The sequence below is a fragment of the Phragmites australis genome, chromosome 2 (assembly GCF_958298935.1).
Source record: "Phragmites australis chromosome 2, lpPhrAust1.1, whole genome shotgun sequence".
Lineage (NCBI taxonomy): Eukaryota > Viridiplantae > Streptophyta > Magnoliopsida > Poales > Poaceae > Phragmites > Phragmites australis.
The window spans coordinates 8,930,133-8,948,687 of record NC_084922.1 but is presented as its reverse complement, the minus strand read 5'-3'; the positions used below and the strand labels follow the sequence as shown (position 1 = coordinate 8,948,687).

General features: G+C 42.0%; 1 protein-coding gene across 1 annotated transcript; it reads right to left on the bottom strand.

The window, feature by feature from the left end:
- Positions 1–396: 396 nt before the first annotated feature.
- LOC133898345 (clavaminate synthase-like protein At3g21360) lies at positions 397–2,738 on the bottom strand. Its single transcript, XM_062339016.1, has 3 exons — positions 2,199–2,738; positions 1,329–1,582; positions 397–928 (listed from the first exon to the last, which is right to left on the bottom strand). Exons 1-3 carry the CDS (start codon positions 2,562–2,564, stop codon positions 568–570), a joined length of 981 nt encoding a protein of 326 aa, XP_062195000.1. The 5' UTR covers positions 2,565–2,738; the 3' UTR covers positions 397–567.
- Between the last annotated feature and the right edge of the window lie 15,817 nt (positions 2,739–18,555).

Here is an 18,555-nt window from a genome sequence, read left to right as displayed (position 1 = left end):
TTCCTTGTGCAAGCTCGAATTCTAGTGTTTGCAGGAACGTGGCCTGACAAGGGTCGTGTAAGACTCGCTCCTTTTAATCCTCTTAATGCAAATATGCGTATCTCTCCTACGTACTCGAGAAAAAAAATTAACCCAATGTCATCCAAAAGTGAGACTGTAGAGGAGTGCATAGAGCGGCTGTATAGGGCATGCAGAGGCCAGAGGGATAGGTCCAGTGACAGAAAATGGGCAGCGGAGGGTTCGCGCGAGCGTTAACCTAATCCCTTGAGTTTACAGCAGCGAATAAAATGGATCAGTCTTAGAACATGAAGCAACTAGACCAATAATCACGTAGACACCACCAACATTCTAACAGTACACTGTGTAAAAAACACAATCTAACAATACACAAAATAATAGCAGCAATACATCCGTACTTCCTTTTGTTAACGACGTGCTGTTTGGAAGTACAAGCCTCTTCTCACAGCGTGAAATTATTCCTAGTTCAAAGGAGCTGCATATCAGCATACACCCATATATACTGAAGCCCTATTCTTTGCCTCTGGTTCATGGTACACTTGCATATTATCATTTACAAAGCGAAGCAAGTATGCGCCGTGGAGGCTCAAACGACCGCCGCGAGTGCAGGACTGCCCAGTTGTCGATCAGGAGGATATCACCTTGCTGCCATGGAATGGCAACACATTCCTCTTCCAAGATCTTCCCACATTCGGCTATGACATCGGCGGGCAAGGGCGAACCATCGCCGAACGTGACAGCCTTGACAGGGTCGTTACGAGCATCCTTCCACCCGGTGTAGGCAGCAACCATGCTGTTGAACCATATCTTCCTGCCCCGGCTTTCGTCCCACTTGACTGCCGGTATCGGACCCATTATGGTTTTAACTCCATCGTCAGTCCATTCTAGCTTCATTCCAAGCTTGGTAGCCCTGTGAAGAACATATGCGTTAAGAATTCAGCAAGAAGCAGCAAGGTACTTCAGCAAAAGCCTAAAGTCCCACTGAAATTTCATTTCATTTGATTTGGCAATACGAAAGAAGTCCAAAATTTCATAATCTTGGATTGAAAGGATGGCATGAATGCATCTCTGCAGTGTGCTGTACTGATGACAAGATGACACGGAGACCAAGATGAACAGCTTTTGGAATGGACTAGAATTGATAGCGCCGTTGAAGTACTTTAGTTCTACTAGAGCTAATCTTTAAATAGTACTATGTTTCATGTCTGTCACGGATATCTGATAAAATACAACGATACATGAGATTTCTGAATGCAAATCTAAATGTTCAGAAGTCAAGACAAAATTATGATATAATGCAATGATGTTACCTTTCCTTGGCCATGGATTTATCTTTAGTGAGAAATGTAGATTGCCATCCACGACCGATTGGAGAAGATGGGTTGTCACCCTCTCCTAAGATCCTTGTGTATATTAATCCGTCCTTCTCCAATTTCTCCACAAATTCAGGGAATTTTTCCTTCATCCTCTTGTAGACATAATGGCTCAACACAATTGGTGTTTCTCCACCACTCTTCGGTTCAACTTCACAGAAGAAGAACAGTTTGGATGGAAATGTTGGAACCTAAAATCAAAGTGCATTACTTACAGTAAGTTCTGATCACCAAACAGATCTCAAAATAAGCTTTTTACAGGAAAAATACCAAAATGAGCTTATGTGTTCAAAAACAAAATTTTCACTCGGTAACATTTGACCCTAAACAGAACAATAAAAGGTAAAAGCAAACTAGAGTGCTTTTTAAATACTGCACATTGACATTGTTTCTAAAGCTTGGCCTCGCTACGGTTAACTTATCCAGAAGTTTCAGCACGTGCAATAAATACCGAATTGCTTATTAATCCACGTTGACAGAGTGAACTATGATTAAATGGTTCCAACTTTGAAGACTCCAACTACAGTACTAAATGGTCTGAAAAAAAATACTATCTTGAATATTCAGTGCTCAAATTATGTGCCCCTCCAACATTGATAAAATCGGCACTTAGCACAGGTTTGCTCCTAACTGTTAATAGCTATTGCTTCATTGCAACTTTTTCTTGAAGAGGAGCACCAAAGCGAACCCCATTTCAGTGTCCTAGGATTATGATATAGATTTTCCATTTTGTGACGCTTCCTGAAATCAGCTTTTTTTTTATTGCAGGTTAAAAAGAGCACTGAATTCAGTTGTTCTGCTGTTCACCTGCGCCATCTCGTGGTGGAAGGGGATCTTCTGGTCGGGCGGCGACTCGTTTGCGGTGAACACCCGGCCCACTACGTTGGTCCGCGGCGCCGCGCCGCCAACGTACGGCAGCTCCTCGTACCCGAAGGCCTCCACGGCGCGGTCGAAGTCGGCGGCGGTCCGCGCGGGAAACCCGCGCAGGAGCAGCGCCCCCGCGGCCCGCAGCAGCGGCTCCAGCCGAGACGCCCTCTCCGACCGCACGGCCTCCAGGAAGTCGTCGACGCCGCCGGACGCCGGGGTACCGCTCGGGACGAGCACCGCAGGGAAGGCGACGCCCTCGACGACGCGCTGCTGCGGGACGTGGGCGTCCTGGAAGAAGCTCGCCATTAGCGTTCGCTTTGGTTCGGCGGCGTGGTGTCTGACAAAGAGGCCAGTGAGAGTGGTGACGAAGACGATGAGGCTGGAGGGTGCGTCCGGATTCGTCAGGAGTTTGGAATGATCCTTCGGGGATGAACATGGACGGGTTCTGGAATGATGGGGGCAGGAGGTTGGATGGTGTACACGCACTTGCCACTGATGGCAACATGGTGTTGCTTGCATGTTTGGAGGCTGTAGTTTTCAAAAGGCACGGTATTAAAAAAATACGAGAGAATGACCTATGACCTATGACCCGTGTGAACAGTACTAATCAGATATTATTTCTTTTCTCATCATTCTCAATTCAAAACAGTGTTCTTTTATTGCTTCAAAAATATTATATTTTTTTTATACGTGTTTCATAGTTCATATGTAACCTATTTTAATTGGATTTATCCAAAAAATCATATGCATAATGTAAACTAATTTTTTTAAAAAAAATATCACTCTTATAATTTCTAACAATTGTTAGCGCTCAAATAAAAATGCCAAAGATCTAGGAAAATTCACTAATAACCTTTTTAGTTGATGAATTAATTTTTTAAATTATTTTTAGCCCTAGGTTATATGATGAAAAATAAGTTCCTTTATAATGCTACACTTATATGTATTTTATAATTTCATGTGATATTCTTCTTTTAATTCAATTTGAATTCAAATAAAATTTAAACAATACAAAATTTAACCGTTGAAAATATAGTCGCTGCAAAAAAAATTATTTATAGGACATTAATAAAATATAGGGAAGTGGAATTTAAGGAGTGAGATTTAGAGAGTCGATTGGAGTGTGCTGATAAATAGGGAGTGTAATCTGGATAGAAGAATAGGGAGCTAAATTTTAGAAATTAATTGGAGATGCTTTTAGAAACCACATGTAATACCATAGTTTAGTAAAAAGAGGTTTTGGATGTAGCGTCCAAAACTCTAAAAAGATCATAGTTTTATCAACACTATGGTTTTCAAACTACAAAATTTTGTCAATACTATGTTTGCATGTTGTAGCTTCAAACACCTCTGAACTTTTTAAAACTAAAGTATTTTGTAAAACCGTAGTATTTTTTTTTTCAAAGCTCCAAAAATACTTTGCATCCAAGCATCACATTGTGCTGTTTCACATACTGGATCGAAAACTCTTGCAGAGATTGAAGTTTTTCCTTTTGCTAGGTGCGGAAATTGGAGTTGAGCTTGAAGAGTCTATTACATTTGTTCTTTTGAAATTCAAGCTAGATGAGCCGTTTTAGTTTTTATGTTCTTGGGAAATCTGCCCTAATTGTAGTTGATGCATTCTCTTGACAGCATGTAAGGGTTCGTGATTTTATTTTATTTTTTTGGAAAAAGAATGGGTTCATGAATACAAAAGCCAGATTTGCACTTGCCCATTAAATTTCCCACGGATTAAGTCTGTTTTTACTCCCAGACAGAAACTTCACTCAATTTTGTTCAATTTTTTCAAATCTGGTCAATTTACCCTTTGATGAAATTTATCTTTTTTGTTTCTCCTTGTACAAGTTGTATTTTAATTTCAAATTTTATGGGATGTCAGAAGACATTATACCCTATGTTAGAAAAATATTTACATTTTTGCCCCCTTTTTCATGCATTTATGTACCTTACGGTTTAAAATAGTATCAAATAATCCCAACCTATGAATATAATAACGAAAAATTCTAAAACATTTGTAACATAGGGTTAACGCCTTCTAGCATCCCATAAAATTTAAAATTAAAATACAACTTTTCCCATTTCCCACGGATCGCCCCGTTTTTACGAACATGATCTTGCCACTGCAAAGCCCAAACGCAGCTAGCCCCGGTTCAAAAGGTTAGGGAATGCCGCAATTAAAGTCGAATAGAGGGTATGGCGGATTCCCTCTGTTCACACAACTTCCTCAGATTATGTGCTGTATGTAGTATGGGCCGTAAGATTGAGCAAACTTCGTCGGGCCCGACCATAGATTTTGTTTTGGTCTCAAGTGTTTTTTCTCCCCATGACACTGACTGTATTAACAGGCACTTGCTTTTATTTTTTGACTTGCAGCGACGAACAAAATAAATTAAGCTGACGACGTCTACTCTAGATTAGTATGCTACTAGCTTGTATGCCAAGAATTATACGAGTGCAAGGTAAGTCTTCACTGGTCTTGATTTTTCAAGTAAGCTCAGTCACCAATTTCACCAAGTTGAGCTAGTCCAGTCCGATCTGAAAAACAAACAAATAAAGGTTTGAGTCGGTCCAGGAGCGACCCGTTAGGTAATTTATGCTGTAGTCGTTAAACAGAGGCTGTCTACTGTTGGGCTGATCCATGCGTGCATGCTTTCGCTCAAGCCTCCGTAGCGCAATTACTCCTTGCTGCGCCTGCACATAATTCGCCTCTCGCAAGACACGGCGCTACCTGTGGAAGGGAGCCTCGGATATCGGCAGCGGTGCATCCATGTTGTGTTTCGCAGGGTGTAACGGACACTGTTTAAATTTTCGTTTTGCAATGATATATTATATATGGGATATTCACTTTTTTACTACTATGAGAAAATAATAATTGCTTATTTATCATCATGTTCTACATGTATAGGCTCAGTGTGGTTCGCATATCATCCTCAATAACAATTGTTACTTTCTTAGAGTGATAACTAAGCAATTATCTTATTATACGTAGAACGTCATATGACATCATCTAGCTTAAAAAAGTAGGTTATCAGGACCTCTAACAGGTCAGATCGAAATATCTAGTAATCTTTTGTTCTAGATCCGTCACTGTATATTGATTTGAGCCAGGGCTACCGCCTTCACATCACTGTTAGCCTCCTCTCGTGCCGTGGTGAAGGGATTGATGATGTCTCAAGAGAGGATAAATTATGACATCTAAACTAATCGGCTTAAAAAAATTTATAATATAAATCTATATCAATTGCTATCTAAATATGATTTAGGTTTATATAGTATGTTTACTCTATCATTTAAAAAGCTTTATAACCTATAGCCAATCCAAATAGACTACTCTAGGATGGTAAACATACAAAAGTAGATTACAAGTATGTAAATCACAAAACGTAAATAAAGTAGAGGGAGCAAACTCGACACAAGAGATTTTTATCCCGTGATATCAATAATATAAACATCACCTTTAATCCACGCTAGAGCAGATACCTAGGCTATAGCCCGATTACGACCCTTGAGCCACCTAAGCCTCAAGTAGGTTAAGCCACCAAAGCAATGCCTCACCAAAAACCTCTCTTCCAATTACTTATTGTTATCTTTACTTTGAAGCTTGAGCCACCAAGATAAGGGTCTTCTTGTCTCCATACAAAAGTATTGTCGTTGCTCCACACTAAGTCGGATGGTCAACAAGCATGAGCCACCAAGGTTTAAGGTGCCAGTGAGTCACTAAGACTCTAAAGTATCAGCGTACCACTTGGCATAATGTAGAATTACTCTTTGATCCACTCTCTAGGCAGCAACACCTAGATACAACTCTCTCTGAGTTTATTAGCACCAATCAATCTCTAATCTTATGCTTAATTGCTTTGGATGATTATTTTTAGCACTTTGGTGGCTTGAATATCTTCTCAAGTGTATATGAGATTTTCTGAACTTCAACGCACTTAAATGGCTGAGTGGAAATATTTACAGCCTCAAACATGCGAATTAGCCGTTGATCCAACGATAACAAAAGACTGTGAATACCGAATAATTGGGCATCAATAGCAATACAAACACTAGACTATCTGACGTGTACAACAGTAGCAATTAGCCGTTGGAATTCCATGCAAACTCATTTTTTCCTTAACGTCGGATGTTCCGGCATGTAGCTTCTCTGAACACCGGACTATCCAGTGTGTGGTCCACCCTTACAGCCTACCAATGCTAGCTGTCACTAGCCGTTAATTCTCTGATGATTCTCCGATATTATCACCGGACTATCCGACGTGTGTAATTTCATCTCTATTGGGTCAAAAGAAAACCTTCTGGAAAATACTATGACAAATCTTTCAATGTGCATAACTTCATGCGACGAACCATCTGACGTGTGCAACACTTGAACTCCTTTTGAAATGCTTCGACGCGCACAACTTTATGTTGTTGGACCATCCAACATGTACAAAACACCAGCGGAAACACTCCGATATGTATAATTATCTTTGCACTGGAGTATCTGACGTGTATATTTTTTATAGGATTTCTTAATTCAATCATCTTTGTCCTAGCTACGGTAACTTCTTTATACACTTTACCTATAAAAGCTATTAAAGTGTATATTTAACAAATATGTTAATCTTATTAACTATATTATTATTAATCACTAAAATCACCTTAAATACTAAAAAGACTATGTTGGCTACACCGGCTAAGAAAATCAGGTGATTGCGTGTTCCACAAAGGCATCAGCCTCGAAGAACACATGGAAATAAACTAGTCTAGTAACGTGAGACGCCTAAATGAACAGTCAAACGACCAGCTATCTACGTAGTACAAGCTCCCAGCCCAGCTGAATTATGCCAGTTTTTTTATATAGAAAAGGTCCCACTGACAAAATGGATCTGGACCTGTGAGGTAAATATCCTCGGGTGTCCCGAGGCAATTCGTTTCATCCTAAACCAAAAGGCCAATGATGAATTCGGTACCATTTTTGTAACTAGTTCGCGCCGGAATTTCGACGCCCAAACTAAGTTCACGTACCTGTTCTGCAATCAACTTGAGCTCGTGCACGTCGTCCTTCCTCGCTTCGTTCGTCGGTCGTCACTGCACAAGTGCGCGTGGCAAGAAATGCCTACCTCTCCAATCAAAGCGCACTGTGAGAATCGACCCGATCCCTCGGCGGGACCGCAGATATACACAACGATGCCAATTTTGATCATGCAACTGGGAATAGTTTATACTTTCGGCACAGCGATGCAGTCATGAGCTGACAAGCTAGCACAGTAGCTCGATCACTGTGCTATGGACTAAGATCGATCGGTGGTTCAGAAGGGAAATTGTTTGACATGAACGGACCTGACCGTCTCTAATGCTTGACGCAAATATTGACGCCGCTCCCAGGAACAAACACGCTGCGCCATCTCCATCCACGAGGCGCGAATGTGTTTGCAATTTGCAAGCCTGTGGCTGGCGGTACAGAGCAGCCGCTGCTTTTGTCTATGCCTTTGATGGCCCACGGGGTACAGGTGCGGGTCGCGATCTGGCGGCATGATTGGGGGCACGACGCGGCCACGATCCATCCACGAGGCCGCGTCGCGGTCTGGCGGCGCTGCGACAGCCACCGCGCCCAGCCGATTTCGTGTGGTTCCCGTGGGTCGAGCGCGCCAGTAGTACGAGCACTATGTAGTGGGAACTCACATCGCTTATGATTCTGGCACGTAAGTAGATCCGAGATCATGGTACCTTACGCTCAATGGTGGATTTAGGACCATTAAGCAGAAGATCGCCTCTTTTTCAGCTTCCTCGTCTTCTTCTATGTCTAAAAATTGAAGGAAGCTTGGTGCTCTCAGTGCGCCCGGGGTAGGTGGGGCTCTGGATCCAACCCTGCTGACGCTGTTTTCGGCAACTGAATTATCGCGAGAAATCTACTTCTACTTCATCACCAACTTGTGCGGTGCCGACTCTCTTGTGCGAAAAGCGTCGCGGAATCTGGAGCGGTCTGCCATCTCACAACGGTGGCGACAGGGGACCTCTTTCGGCGTAAGCTCAGCGGTGCGTCTGCCATTTCACAACGGTGGCGGCTTTGCTTGTTTGGGATCTCCGATAGACTCATACAAGAGTCTTTCTAATAAAATTACCTCCTAATATCGTTGTATTCTCAGAGCCGGCACTGAGGAGGTCGAACAGGGTGGCCGCTCTAAGCCTTAAAATCGAGGAGCTCCTCTTTATATACCTGTGTATAGTATATATATCTACCAATTTGTACGACGATAGATACAACTAGGATCAAAATAGCAGATAGGCTTAATAGTTCGTATAGTAGGACGCAGGTGGTTTGGTTCCTTCAATTCATAAAAGATCAAGTGACCTGCTTGCATATTTAGTCTATTTGGCTGTTTGCCTGTTTCGTTTTTTTTTTCTGTCCAAACATTCTAGTTTTCTGTGTTTCGCAGAACTACAACTCCAAGGCGTTCCATATACTCGCAGCTCCAATCGAGGACAGACGTTAGCCATTGCTATATGACTTTTCATCGCTAGTTTTTCTCCTATATAGTTTTTACTTCACCTCAAATTAATCTGATCCTTACTGAGATCAGACGTTTGAAATATGAAAAACTCCCAGCTCGCTCTGGCGATTGATGGGTCCAGCTCTGTTGCACGGTACGAGGGCGGCTTCCGTGTGCGCTCAATCATCGCCGTTATAAAACCTGACCGTTCATGCTACCAATCATAGAAGCAGTAAGTAACTACCTACCAGTGCAGCGTTTGTAGTGTGGTGCTGGCACCTACAAGCAGATAGCTCCAAAGTTATATTGTGGCTACAAGTTACCTGCTGTATATACTGATGAGTAATTAGAGTTGTACATAGTGAGTTGTACATAGGCATGCAGATACAACTGATCGAGTGAATATCTCTACCTAGCTAACATGTATTAACGCAAGCATACATACGTGTACTTCTATCCCTCACAATTTTGTTCCTGCGAGTATTTTCGATAATTTTGTTTCTACGAGTATTTACGATAAGCTCGAATAACTTGAAATACATCATATCGTCAACTAGAACAACCTAGAATACATTCGATCGGACGCATTTCAAGTTGTTTCAGCTTATCGTAATGGACTCATTTTAAATTGTTCCAGCTTATTGTAATTACTCACGGACTTTACCCAAAATATTATTTTTGCAATTGATATATAAATATTTCAATGTTTATGTTCAATGGGTCCCTTTTTAGTTTCGCTTTGGGCCACTGAAATCTCAGGACCGGCCCTATGTATTCTCCAATAGACTCTCAATATCTAACTCCCTATATCCCAACGACTATATTTTTAAATGGCTATAATTCAAATCGTGATATTTTTAAAAACTATTTTAAAACATATAAATATTAATAGTAGTTACCATTCAACTCATGGTAACAATAGTTACAACTCGGGCATGGGTATTGTAACTCTAGTTACGATATTGGCAGGTGCACTGTGACCGCAGTTACTATTCAAGTCATGGTAACAATAGTTACAACTCGGGCATGGGTAGCATAACTCTAGTTACGACACTGGTAGGTATAATGTGACCGTAGTTACCATTCAAGCCGTGGTAACAATAGTTACAACTCGAGCATGGGCAGCATAACTAGAGTAAACGTAATTACAACACCCTCACGCTATGGTAAAAGTATTTATGACCTATAGCAATCTATAGAATTTGAATCATGTTATCATTCCAATACTAGTCAGGTCTTACATATTAAAACTTTAGAAGATGGTGCTTATAATATTTGCACCATATATGTTATACAATTTACTTTAATATTGCGAGATCGATATGATCTCTATGAGAAGAATCAAGGTGTTGTACATCCAACATATCAAGGAATTAATCAGTTCTCAGGCCTAAAGTCTAATGGCAATCAGCTTAGGACTTCAACTAACACATGTCTTCATACTCCCTATATAAAAAACATTAGGAAAATATCCATTTTACTTCCCAAACTATGCCAGTGGTCTGGATAACCCTTTGAACTTTCAAACCGTCCATTTTACTCCACCGAAGTTTCAATGACAGATCACTTAACCCCCTGAAGTGTTTTATCTAAGAGGTTTTGATGACGTGGACGTCATGTCACCTGGTTTTTTACCACGTGGCAGCCACCTCATCATCTTCCTCCTCACTCTCTCTCCTCTACTCCTTGCCCACACCCTACTCTACTCTTGTGCCACTGATGTCGCCGTCGGCGCGTCCTCCCGTGCGACCTCCCTCGCTGACCCGCTCGGTAGGCGTAGCCCAACACGCTGCCAAGCCAGCCCAGCTGGCCTCCTACCTCTGCGGTGCCGCTTCCCCTCTCTACTCTCCCTTCTGCCGTCCTGATAGCCCGAGGCCACGCCACCGCTGGCCCATCCCATCCCTCCTTGAGCCACCACCTTGACCACCCCTGTGGCACCCCGACCACGACCGCGCTGTGACCAGCCCCACGACCGCCTCTGCTTCGTCGATCATGCCCTAACCACCTCTGCGGCACCCCTGAACACACTGCCCCCTCCCTCCGTGAGGCCCCCGGTGAGCACCTACGCCACCTACACCCCTCCTCTCCCTCCTCTCTTTCCCTTTCCCCTCCTGCCAGGGCCGCCACCGTGCACGCCGCCTCCTACCGAGGGTAGCCCACCTTGGGCTCCCTTCAATCCCCCTCGGTCAGGGCATTGCCTCCCCTCACCGAGGTGGTGCTCGTGCAGGAAAACCACTCTAGCAGGTTAAGTGATCCGGTATTGAAACTTCGGGGGAGTAAAATGGACGATTTGAAAGTTCAGGGGGTTATCCGAACCACTGGCATAGTTCGGAGGAGTAAAGTGGACTTTTTTTCAAAATATTAACACTAGAGATTACCAGGGATTAGAACTCGATCTTTGTATGATTAGCTTGTAATTGACCTACATCAATCACACCATATCGACAAGTCACCTGCTTATGAAAAGCAAACTGTGGGTTGGTTATGTGGGGTAAAACCGTGTCTAACAAACTTAGAGAACACTGATTGTCACCGAGGAAATAACATGTTAGAGGTGGAATGTTTCATAGATTTAGAGCACCAGGAATGAGATTATTCAAGTTCACATATTTGTGTAGGAGTGTAGGCAGGTTGTTGAAGTCAAGTTGCGGATTCACGGTCGCGAGCTTCATGAACAAGAACTGAAAGTGTAATTAACAGAAAAAAGAATCAGAATTTTGAGCTATGACCATGTGACACAACTAAATGTAAGTGGCATACTCACCTCAACTTACTGCTGTAGCGGTTGAACATAGGAAACAAACCGTCGCTCATCGTCGCCTCCTCCACCTTCGGCTTCACCAGGCTCTCGCCGCCCCTCGCGCGCACCCACATCGGGTCGGACACCGATGACCCCTCCGGGGACCCACACACCCCGAACAAGTCGGCACCACCGCCGCCATAGAGCATCTCCAAGAACCTGCAGTCCAACGTGCCGAAGTCAAGCCCCGGAGCGGAGGCGATGGCGGCCATGAGCAGGCTGGTGACGTAGTCGCTATCCATGGACTCCAAGGAACCGCAAGAATTGCACAAGAAGCAAAGGAAGTCATCGCCTCCTACAAGCCGATCTTTTCGCCGCCCTCGCCCGACAAGCGCCACAGCCGCCCGTAGCCGGCCGCCAAATGACACCCTCGCCGGGCTACGAGGGCTGCGCAAAGCAGCCGCTACACTGGTGAGTGCTCTGTTGCGAGCGACGCAGGAACAAGTGATGACGTGCGAAGCGTGAGACGAGCGCGGGATTGAGGATTTCGCCGACTAGGAGTTCGATTAAAGTTCGCTACATTTTGTGAGCTCGGAGGCTTTTTTTGGGCGTAACTATTTTTTAGAATGTTTTTGAGTTTTTGTTGAAGGAGTTTTTTTAACTAATATACTAAAATTTAGCTATTAAAACTGATTTTAAGTATTGTTGGAGTTGCCCTAAGTACGCACTTGCCGTTTTGCCAAGTCCGTCGGTTTCGCATGAACTGTCTCGTCCTGTTGGAGTCAACATTCGTGGTCAGATGAACCCGAAAACTGCTGACAGGTGTTGGGTGCGACATGCCCATGCGTCTAAGTTCAGATCGTTCTCAGAACTGAGTTGAAGCAAACGAAATTCCTGCCAGCACTTCACTGCAGACTAGCCCTTTGCTGTCAGACTCAAATCATAATGATCAAGGAAACTGTGTACGTATGTGGTTACGTGCCATAGGCCCATGTACTGTAATTACGCCCACCGATTTTGAACCGTTGATCCGTTTGACGCAGCTTGGATTGGAAGCAGCGTTCCAGCGCGGCCCCCGGCACGCAACGCAGCTGCCACGAAGCAACAGGAAATTAATACTTTAATTATAGTACGTGAGAATCTAAAGATTTAATAAATAGTTTTTTTCACGTCAAAGTGATTGACGTGATTCCCACCTTAGCTACGACAATCTCTTTGGCATGAGGAGCCATGCTAGCAGTCGCTTCAGCGTCGTGCCATACGTTGCTGATGTGGTAGTTCTGAGTCGTGTCATGAGGGTTAGTACGATCGGTTGTCATGCCAACCTCTTTGACGTGGCTCAGTTGTATATATAAGGTCGTCTCGATCTTTCTCTCCGGCACCTTTTCTTCCTCCTCCAGCTACTCGTGATAGAGGCGACGCTTCCCTCTCCTCTAATTCCTTCAATAAATCCATCGATTTCGGACCCAAACCAAAGGAGATTTCATGAGGAAATATTTATTAAAGGTAAATACTCCATTGTATTTATTCAATTTCAATTTTCACCGTACTTTTAGATAGTTTATGGCTACAAAGGGTTTGGAGATTAGGTGATGAAATTTTTAATTTTTGGTTAGATTACCTATTGGTTGTTTGTTGTTGCTCAATGTTTAATTTAGCATGTTTATTATTTTTGTATATAGACTATTTTACTCTTGTAGGATGTGGTGCGAAATTGACAAGTTAAGGTGTAGTGCATAGGGAAGTATTATTGATTGTAAAAGTGTTTGGTGCATATTAAATTCGTATAATGGATTTGTATTTGTGCAGTTGTACGATATGACTTCTAATTTGTTTTGGGTTAGGGTAGATGCATATGACATTACTTTTGCTGATATAATGTAATAATTTGCATAAGTGAGAGATTTGCTACTTCTTTTAATGGATTGATAGGCCTGAGATGTATGATCCGAGGATTCTAAAGGTGAAATGGTTTACTCAGTATCCGAAACCCTATGACAAGTTTGTTCATTGGGTTTCTACTCCACCAAATTCGCCAAAACTAACGGATGAAGAGAAGTTGGAGTTGAGGAAAAAAGTGTAGCAGATCCTCCGTTGTGCAATTGTAGGAAGCAAAGTGTGCTTTGTGAAACTTCTAGGGGATCGCCTTACTTCCTCTGTGAAGGGATGACAAAGGTAAAAATTGAGTATGGTTGCTTGTTTACAATTTGAATAAGGTTGAATTAGATGTTATGTAACGTGTATCATAAATTTGAATGTAGCGTCATGGTGCTATTTGTAACTTTAGAGATTTATTGTACAAGCCCGATGGTGAATGGATAGAGGAGAAAGATGATCGAGTGAAGGGTGATATGGTGATATAACCATGTCGTCCAAGGAATATTTAACCTTTTGCTACTCTACCGAAGTGATAATTCCTCACTGAGGATGGCTAATGTATCCTCCTGAGTTTATGACAGTGGGTCTAGTGGCAAATTCGACACTCTACTGGATGGTAGGGTGGCAAAAAATCAAATGCCCCATCACCCAAGGATGTGCCCTTGTGGTGTGAATGCTCAATACGGAATAGTGCCCTCCGAACTTAGTGTGGGGTACTACTGCGAGCATGTGGTTAGCAAGGATATTGTTAGTTTTATGCTTATTATCTATATTTTCTGTTTCGATATTCTATGCTGATTGTACCTTATTAATGGGAATTCATATTGGGAATAGAGTACACAGATATGTTTATGGGAGTACCTTGATCAAGATGAGGTGAATCATGAGATTGCACGGCAGAGTATGCGTCATTTGATGGTGCTTTCAAGTTATCTAGAGCATCATAAGAAGGTAACTCATGATTTTTACCGTGCTATGTATCCTCAACACATGAGGAGAACCATGGAGGGTCAAGAGGCGGGGGCTACGACGGTGCAAATAGAGACAATGAAGGCTCTTGTTGCTAATCTGCCTATGGTTATCTTGGACGATGATGATGTTAATAATGATGAGTTGCTCTATAATGGGTTGAACGATTAGCACGAGGGGTCAGTTCGATGGTATATGGTTAGATGGTACTATGTGAACTATTTGTGAACTTTATGTGTAATCACCATCGATTTTACCATGTGAATAATATGGAATTTAATTGCATTGAGGTCATTCCATGATTAGTTTAATTATTGACAAAAAATAGGGATTACACCACAGCTACCAATTGAGCAACTACACCTAACAACACGAATTTTTCTTGCCCATATACAAGTTCTTAACAGGAAAAAAAACAATTTCTAGGAATAAAAAAATACAATCATGTAAAAAAATGAGAGAAGAGATGGATCATAGCACACAACGAATACGAGCATGATACCTTGTTCATAATGTTCCACTGGCCAATAGAAGGGTCACATACTTTTTCTTTTCTAGAGTCATGGTATTTAAGCTAGAAAAATATAAGTTGAACATCAGTACATGGTAACTAAAAAAAATATATTTGTAAAAACAATATATGATGTTATTTTTTACTCCAAAAGAAGAAGCACATTTACCCTTGGAGCTGGGAGTACACGAGCATCAACCAAGGTACCTTGGTTGATCACCTTAATACCAAATTCTTTTGCATAGTAGTAATCGCCATAGTTGTTACTACTAGCAACCTGAGAATATAAACAAGGTATCACTTTATGAAAATAAATAGCATGGATACAAGAAAAACTATAAGTACTATAAGAAGAAAAGTCAAAGATAGGCATAGTTATATATTCACCTCTAAAATACTGCTCTCCCTTTGTGCTGGTATATCGTAGCCAATAATTTGAAAATGGTTGAACTATGTCATGCCAGGGGGTTTGGCGTGACACATTCTGGTGTCACGCTAGCGGTAATGCATTTGTAGGGAAAACTGGGATCAAGGTGGGAGGGAAACGGGCTGGCGTGACGCTAAGTCTAGCCACGCTAAGTAAGTTGGCATGACTGAGTCTGGTGTCATGCCAGTCCATTTCTATTTGCATTGGTGCATTGGGAGTGATGGAATGAGGGGAGGGCCAACATGATGCCTTGACGGGTCACGCCAAAGGTCTTGGCATGATTGAACGGTATGTCATGCCAATACATTTGGCGTGACAAGCCTGTATGCCACTTCCAAGGCTATACATGATTATCACGCCAGGAGTATTGGCGTGACTATGTTTCCAGACATGCCAGGAAAGTTGGCATGAAAAACTACTGCTAGATAGACCAGAACTTGGAAGTCTATATGATGCTTTGTGTGGAAACCACATCGAAAGGAACATCCAATCTCGCAGATACATATTATTTGAAGATATCAAAATACTACACTTGCTCCCTTTCTTTTGTCGAGGGTTTTAACAATTGTTGCAAATGCAATTGATATCCTTTCTCAAATAATCGAGATGCAATTACATAGCAGCACACACTGTCATTTGATGGCAAGAAACTGTGTTGCCACTCCCGTTCGAAAACAAATACCCACCAACAAGGTGACACAACCACACGCGAGTGTACCTCTCGACGACCTCCTCCGCTGCATTAGGAGCACACTCCCAGAAGTTGGCAACCACCCAGGCAAAGATGATGCCAGATGGTTTCTTATCCTTCGCTCCCTGCTCTGGCTTAGGAGGCCTACTGCCAAGGAACACCTCCACCATATCGTTCCATCCAGCAGGCTGCACGATCCCATACATAGGCTGCCCGTCCACATGTAGCCCCACTATCATGGCCACATCCTGTAGCGTGACCGTGAGCTCCCCGCAAGGGAGGTGGAAGGTGTGTGTCTCCGGCCTCCAGCGGTCCACTAGTGCAGTCAGCGTTGTGTTATCGAACATCGGCAACCCCGCCATGACCAACCTAGCCAATGAAAAGAATCCTGCATACCAAATGTACGGGGCGTACCTCTCATCCCACCTGAGAGAACTGTGAGTGCGTATCCAAAGGGGTTTCAGCACCTGAAAGATACAATTTAAAATGAATTTGTTATTTACACATGCATGTTACTTAGCAATTATGCATAGCAGTTATGGACAAATCATACCTCGCCATTGTCAACCATCAGGTGTGCTCGGTGGTCCCTGTCGTAGTATATTGCAAGGAGTGGGTAATCGGGATGCGCCATCGCCCTGCAATATGAATTGTCACACGGTCGTTAGATAACGAACAAAAACAACATAATTGTCGTCATATATAAATTTTTTGACAAGGAACATAATATAATATTAAGGGAAAACTGCAAAAAACCCCCCAAAAGTCACTTGGATTTTGACTTTCCCCCCCAAAAGTTATTTTGTTGCAAAAAGCCCCCCAAAAGTTTGACTTTGTTGCAAAAAACCCCCTAAAAATTCAAAAAAATAAAAAAATCATTAAAAATATTCTAAAAAAAACTAGAGACAATTCTAAGACCTTCTGTGAAATTTGTTTTCAAAAATAATATCCTTTGCATCATATTTCATGGAGAGGAAGTTTGGAAAAAAAGAAAAATGTGCAGCTCATTTATTAACTCATGTTATTTTAACTTTGTCATGTCTACCATTATTTTTCCTACACAAATAATTGTTTAAGTAAACTAATAAAAGTGGTTTCACTAATTTTGGGGGTGTTATGGATTAGTTATGAATTAATCTATCTGCAACCCATTTACTGAATCCTGCACATTACAATAACTATTTCAAGATTTCATGTATTTTTACAAGATAGAGAATCATGTAAGAAGACTAAAAAAATTTGTTTCATGATTTTTGGATTAGTAAATAATTAACTATGCATTTAACTCGAATTAATAAATGAGTTACACGTTTTTCTTTTTTTTCAAACTTACTCTCCATGAAATATGATGCAAAGGATATTATTTTTGAAAACAAATTTCACAAAAGGTCTTATAATTGTCTCTAGTTTTTTTTAGAATTTTTTGTGATTTGTTTTAAATTCTTTTGAATTTTTGGGGGTGTTTTTGCAACAAAATCAAACCTTTAGGGGGTTTTTTGCAACAAAACAACTTTTGGGGGGGAAAGTCAAAATCCAAGTGACTTTTGGGGGGGGGGGGGGGTTTTGCATTTATCCCTAATATTAAATAGGTTGCCTCTATCAAACTACGATTTACTGCCCCTTTCTAGAGTTCCCCTTTTTCTCTATAAGTTGGCTGATTCTTCGAACACTCCTTATGTTGTTCCATCCTGTGGCCAAACCGATGGCATAAGGAGCAACGTATTTTAATAGGCGCCTCATAAAAGTCGTCAGCTCCATACATGTTATCACCATAACCATTATTGCAATCATCCATCTCGTTTTGGAGCCGTTTTCGCTTCCTCCTCCCTGATTTTTGTTTTAGTAGACCACAGTCCGGCACATATTCATCACCGTTGTAATTAGGCCATTGCGAAGAATCAAGTAAAGGCTCGAAGGTGGACTCCAAGCCTTCAAAGCCATTCTCTTAGAATACACTGGGGTCAAGTAGTTAGAGGATATGTGGTCCACTCTTCTCATCTGGCATGCCGTGATAACATATGAGCACGGGACATGTAACAATTGCGGAGTCCTGCACGTGCACTCTGCTGTAGTTAAGTCTACTTTACAGATCCTGCCGCCAGAGCTCTCACCACCTACGCTAGTCCGAAATGCTGATGTAATGTTGTAAACATAGCTCCTTGGATTAAAGAGTTGTGCCTCTTGGGTAGTAGATATTTCTCCCTGCTTTGTGAGGTGCTTAGCGATAGCTTTTGTCCACACCTCACCAGCATCAAGTCCATTACGTGCTTTCTTCCACTAATCGACAAAATAGAAGTTGCATTTGTGGAAGGTGTACTCCACGATGACAGATACTGGCATTGCACGAATACCTTTAAGAATGTTGTTGAATACCTTCGAGATATTTGTGGTCATTGTTCCATATCTACAACCACCCTCATCATACGCTAACGCCCATTTGCACTTATTAGACATTTCACTCTTCAACCACTCTGTCACAGTATTGTTCAAGAACTTTTCCAATTCTACATGTTTTTTGTTAAACTGTCTCTCCTCTTTAACTTTGAAAAGTATCTTCAGTTTCTTTATTACCTCCCTGCTCTTCTGTCTTCTCTAAATGTTGGTA